The sequence below is a fragment of the Gracilinanus agilis genome, chromosome 4 (genome assembly GCF_016433145.1).
Source record: "Gracilinanus agilis isolate LMUSP501 chromosome 4, AgileGrace, whole genome shotgun sequence".
NCBI classification, from domain to species: domain Eukaryota; kingdom Metazoa; phylum Chordata; class Mammalia; order Didelphimorphia; family Didelphidae; genus Gracilinanus; species Gracilinanus agilis.
The window spans coordinates 110,198,890-110,203,476 of NC_058133.1; the positions used below are offsets into that span (position 1 = coordinate 110,198,890).

The 4,587-nt window shown below is 38.8% G+C and overlaps 1 protein-coding gene across 1 annotated transcript in view; it reads right to left on the reverse strand.

Annotated features, from left to right (window-relative positions):
* Positions 1–2,336: 2,336 nt before the first annotated feature.
* Positions 2,337–4,587, reverse strand: part of CTSE (cathepsin E) — a 5,981-nt gene continuing 3,730 nt past the window's right edge. Inside the window, exons 2-4 of the mRNA XM_044674937.1 lie at positions 4,309–4,450; positions 4,088–4,186; positions 2,337–2,556 (exon numbers count right to left, since the gene is read on the reverse strand). Coding sequence (XP_044530872.1) covers positions 2,392–2,556; positions 4,088–4,186; positions 4,309–4,450 — 406 coding nt within the window. The 3' untranslated portion in view covers positions 2,337–2,391. The remainder of the gene's footprint in view (positions 2,557–4,087; positions 4,187–4,308; positions 4,451–4,587) is intronic.

Below are 4,587 nucleotides of genomic sequence, written 5' to 3' on the forward strand. Positions count from 1 at the left end.
ATATTTTTATTAACAGAATTTATTTCCACATATTTCTCTCCTCCAGCCCCCACATCATAGAAGGTATCATCTGGCATCAATATTCTTCTCAAATTATAACATCCATAAATAAATATAATACTCCAGCTGCAGTTAGATGGAGGGAGGAGAAGGCACAGGGAGAGAATATTACCTGCTAATTTCTTGGACCTGTTGCCCTTTTAATACGTCCCATTATTACACTAACTTTTTTCTCTCTGCTGCCACTTCACATTGATAACTCATATTGGGCCTGTAGTACACTAAAACCTTCATAAATTTATCAGACCAACAACTGTATAATGATGACTGTCCCATCCTATATTTGGAAGGTTGATTTTTTGAACCCAAGCGTAATCTTGACATTGATCTCTATTGGATTTCATCTTAAATTCAGTTCAGTGCTCTGGGCTATCAAGGACATTTTTAGCTATCCATCCTAGGTCTCTGTTATCTGCAAATCTGACAAGCATGCTATCTATGCCTTTATCCAAGTTACTGATAAAATGTGAAACAATACAGAGTTAATCACCAATCCCTGGGGCACTCCCAGAGAAACCTCCTGCCATTTATCATTGAACCACTATTCTATCATTTGAGTACAGTCATTCAGCCAACTCTAAATCCATCTATTGTCCCATCATCTATTCCAGACAATATCTCCATCATCCTCAAGAAGAGTAACAGATGTTTTATTGAATGCTTTTTTAGAAACTAGGTAAAGTATATCTTCGACATTACTCTGATTTGCTAGTTTAGTTAACTATCAAAGGAAAATGGGCGTGGTGAGAGAGGAGGACAGGCTAGTAATTTTCAAATATTCAAAGGGACATCTTAAGGCAGATGCATATTCTTCTGCACAGTATCAGAGAGCACAATTAGGACCAGTGGGTTAGAAATACAGGGAATCGCCTTCTATCATGACATGAACAAAATAGAAATGTCTTGCATGAAAGTACTAGTATAACCTATATCAGACTATTTACCGCCTTGGGGAGTAGAGCATTAAGGGAGGGAGGGAGAAAATCTGAATCCTAAAATTTCAGAAGACAATTGTCAGAGTTGGTTTCTACACGAAACCAAATAAATAATTGGAAAACAAATAATAGACAAAAATAAACACAAGAAATCAGATTTTGGTTCTGTAGAAGAAAGTTGTACAAAAATGTGACCAACTAATGAGATAGTAAACAGAGCCGTGCCTGGTACTTAGCTCATTGATTGATTGTACCTTCTGAAGCTTTGCAAAATTTGTTTAAGCTTTGCAGCATTATTGTTCCTCAGATTTTGTAAAGTCTAATGTAGCTGTCCTTCCCACTTTTTGTCATTAATTTGCTTCATGAATACACTAATTTAGGCGAAATTCCTTTATAAGGGGCCCTACTTTGTTATTTTATGACCAACACAGGCTATTATTCAATTGCAATATTCCAAATCTCTGCCTTTCCACGGACTATTCCTTATCTCTGAAATGTTTTCTCTTTTCATCTCTACCCACTGACTTCTTTGCATCTCAAAGTCCACCTTCTGCAAAAGAACTTTCCTTGGGGCAGTTAGGTGGCTCAGTAGATAGAGAGCCAAGCCTGGAGAGGGGAAATGCTAGGTTCAAATCTGACCTCAGACACTTCTTAGCTGTGTGACCCTGGGCAAGTCACTTAACCCCAATTACCTAGTCCTTACCACTCTTCTCTGCCTTGGAACCAATTCTAAGACAGAAATTTAGGGCTATTAAAAAAATTATATTCTTTGTCCCTTTCAATGAAACTTCCCTCTGAGATTACCTCCAATTTTTATTACATTACATTGTTATATGTTACATATTTATATTATATTACCTATAGCTATAGTATATACATAGTGGCTTGCATGTTGTCTCCCCCATTAGAATGTAAGTACATAATGTTTTTGTCTTTCTTTGTATGCCCACATTGAAAGTGCCTGATAAATGCTCATTGAGTTAACTTCAGGAGCAAGGCCATATATTTTTCCAGTGATTGATAGTGGGTTCGTTCTTGCTGAGGTATTTGAACAGAAGAAGCTGGATGACTTGGCAGAGATGGTGAAGGGTAAATTCTTACTTTGGGTTGGATTAAGCAACATAACATCTCTCATTTGAAAAGTCAAAGAAACACACACAAGGATTCTGTATTTTTTAAGAGTTCATTTATTTAAAAAAACAAACAACAATACGCAGTTTTTAATTCTAGGAGATAATTAGAGTTTTCCCATGCTCAGCCTGGTTCTGTTCCAGACTAAATAGCTGAAACTTTCTTTGGAGGAGGAGAAGTGTATCAGAAGGGATGAAAAGAGAGCTTGGTTAGAAAAGGCTTAAGGAGTCTATAGAAGGTGTCTCAGGGGACAGAAGGCCTGGCTTTAGGGGACAGCAGGGGCCAGTCCCACGAGGTTGTTGCCACGGTCAAAGACAGCATAAAACTGGCCAAGGAACACATCCCCAAGGATCCAGAGTGGCCCAGCTGGGGGCTGGATGTCAAGGCCCTGGAAACCACTGGTACAGAACTCCATTCCATCCACAAAGTCCTAAGGTTGAAAAGAACAGTGCCAGAGAAGAACAAGAGGAAGCAGGGAGTCTTACTTCCTCAGAGTTTGCCCTTTGTGGTTGATGATGGGACCAGAAACCTAACAAACTTTATTTTTAAGTTTAGAAGTGTTCATTCTCTCTTCTCAAATGAGAATAATACACCTACATCGAAAGAGTTGTGAGGATCAAATGAGATAATATTTGTTAAAAGTGCTTAGCACAATACCTGGCACATAGTAGGTACTAAATAAATGCTTATTCCCCTCCCCTCTACCCATGCACGCCCTACAAAAAGCAGCAGACAGTGATTCAGACCAACCCAAGAAGGAAAGACAAGTGTCAAAGGAGATATTAGACAAGAGGAGAGAAGGAAGGTGAGATGTATAGCTGCCCTGGAACTGAAACCCAACTGACAAAAGTCTTGTCACACCAGAGAATATTCAAGTCAGAGACATGGACTGGGGAATCCCTAAATCCTACAACATGAAAAGACTAACATAATATAGCCTGGTTCCTAGAATATTATTCACCAGCAAAGGGGGAAGGATCAGAAAAGAATAGGGAAATACAAGTCAAAAAATAAATGAAATACAAAAGATTTCAAGAGAAAAAAATCAATAAAAGCCCAGAACAAATAGATAATGCAAGAGAGAATATCCTGAAAGCCAAAGGAAGAATAAGTGCTTCAAATAGAAAATAGCACTAGAAAACTCTCTTTTCAGATATTACAAGAAAAAGGCAAGTAAGCTAACAAGAAATTATAGAATGGTTCAAAGTAGAAATAAAATCCATAATATGTAAGAAATTAGGGATGAACATTAGTCAGAACATAAAGTTCTCAATGTGGAATTTTAAAGCCTAATTAGCAAATTAGAAAAGTTGAATCCTTTGTGGAGAGTTGTTATTAGAGAAGCAAAGGAGAGAATAACAGATTAGGAATTTTAAAAAATACTGAAGGAGAGAAATCTGACAGAGGAGAGGCAAAAATAAACAAAATTAAAAGAGCACACGATCTCTATATGAGCCAAAGTATTTGACCTCAAAGACAAGATATGCAGAGATAATGTTAAAAATGTTTTTACATGTAAATGGGAAAAAATAAAATATTATTAGTGGAAAAAACATATGAGAGAAAAAAAAGAAGTGTTAATTCTTTCCTTTCCCATCCCACACATTAGGAGTAATGGAGCTGGGCCACACATATAAAATCACATATTAAGTCAGACTTGGAATCATGAATGGGAAGAACTAAAATGAATCTTCGAGATTGTTGAATTCTACTCCTCTAGAATTCTACTCTACTGGAATTTTCTAGATGAGGAAATGGGGGCCCAGGGAAGTTGTGGATAGACAGATCCAATGTCTGCAAAGCATGCTCATTCTATTGAGTCAGAGCAGAGAGCTGGAGAAGGGCTTCTGGCATTTATGTGCAACTCAGGTTAAATGAGAATATGGCAGCTGCTGGAGAAGGGGAAAACAGGAGGCCCATGAGGAAGAACCAATGGTTGGGGAAAGGGGAAAAACACCTACCGTTAGTGTGTAGGCTTTAGGGGGGAGGGTGTAAGGAATTCCATTGATGGTGAAGGTGACGTCTGGCATCACGTTGAGGTTATTACACTCCATGGCATACTACAAAATGACATAAGAGGAAATGCTGACATTTCTCTCTCTGTTCAATGACCACAAGATACCATATTAGGAAAATCCCCATTCCCCTTCTACCCACTCTCTCTACCCTAGTGGACACTCACTTCTCCATCTGTTGGCACTGCCCCAATGGCATTTTGCAGCTGTTTGATCTTTTCAGATGGTCCTGTGATGAGGGATGTCCCTGTGTCCACTATGGCCTGGCAGCCCTCTGCACAGAACATGATAGTGCCTCCCACTTGGATGCTAGGGGAAAAGGTAAAGAGTAGGGAGGACAAAGAACCATGGAACAGAGGATTATGGAGTAGAGCTTGGATATATGGTCTTCTGGGCAATGAGTCTGATCCCCATTGTCCTAACAACAGAAGGAAGGAAGGAAGGAA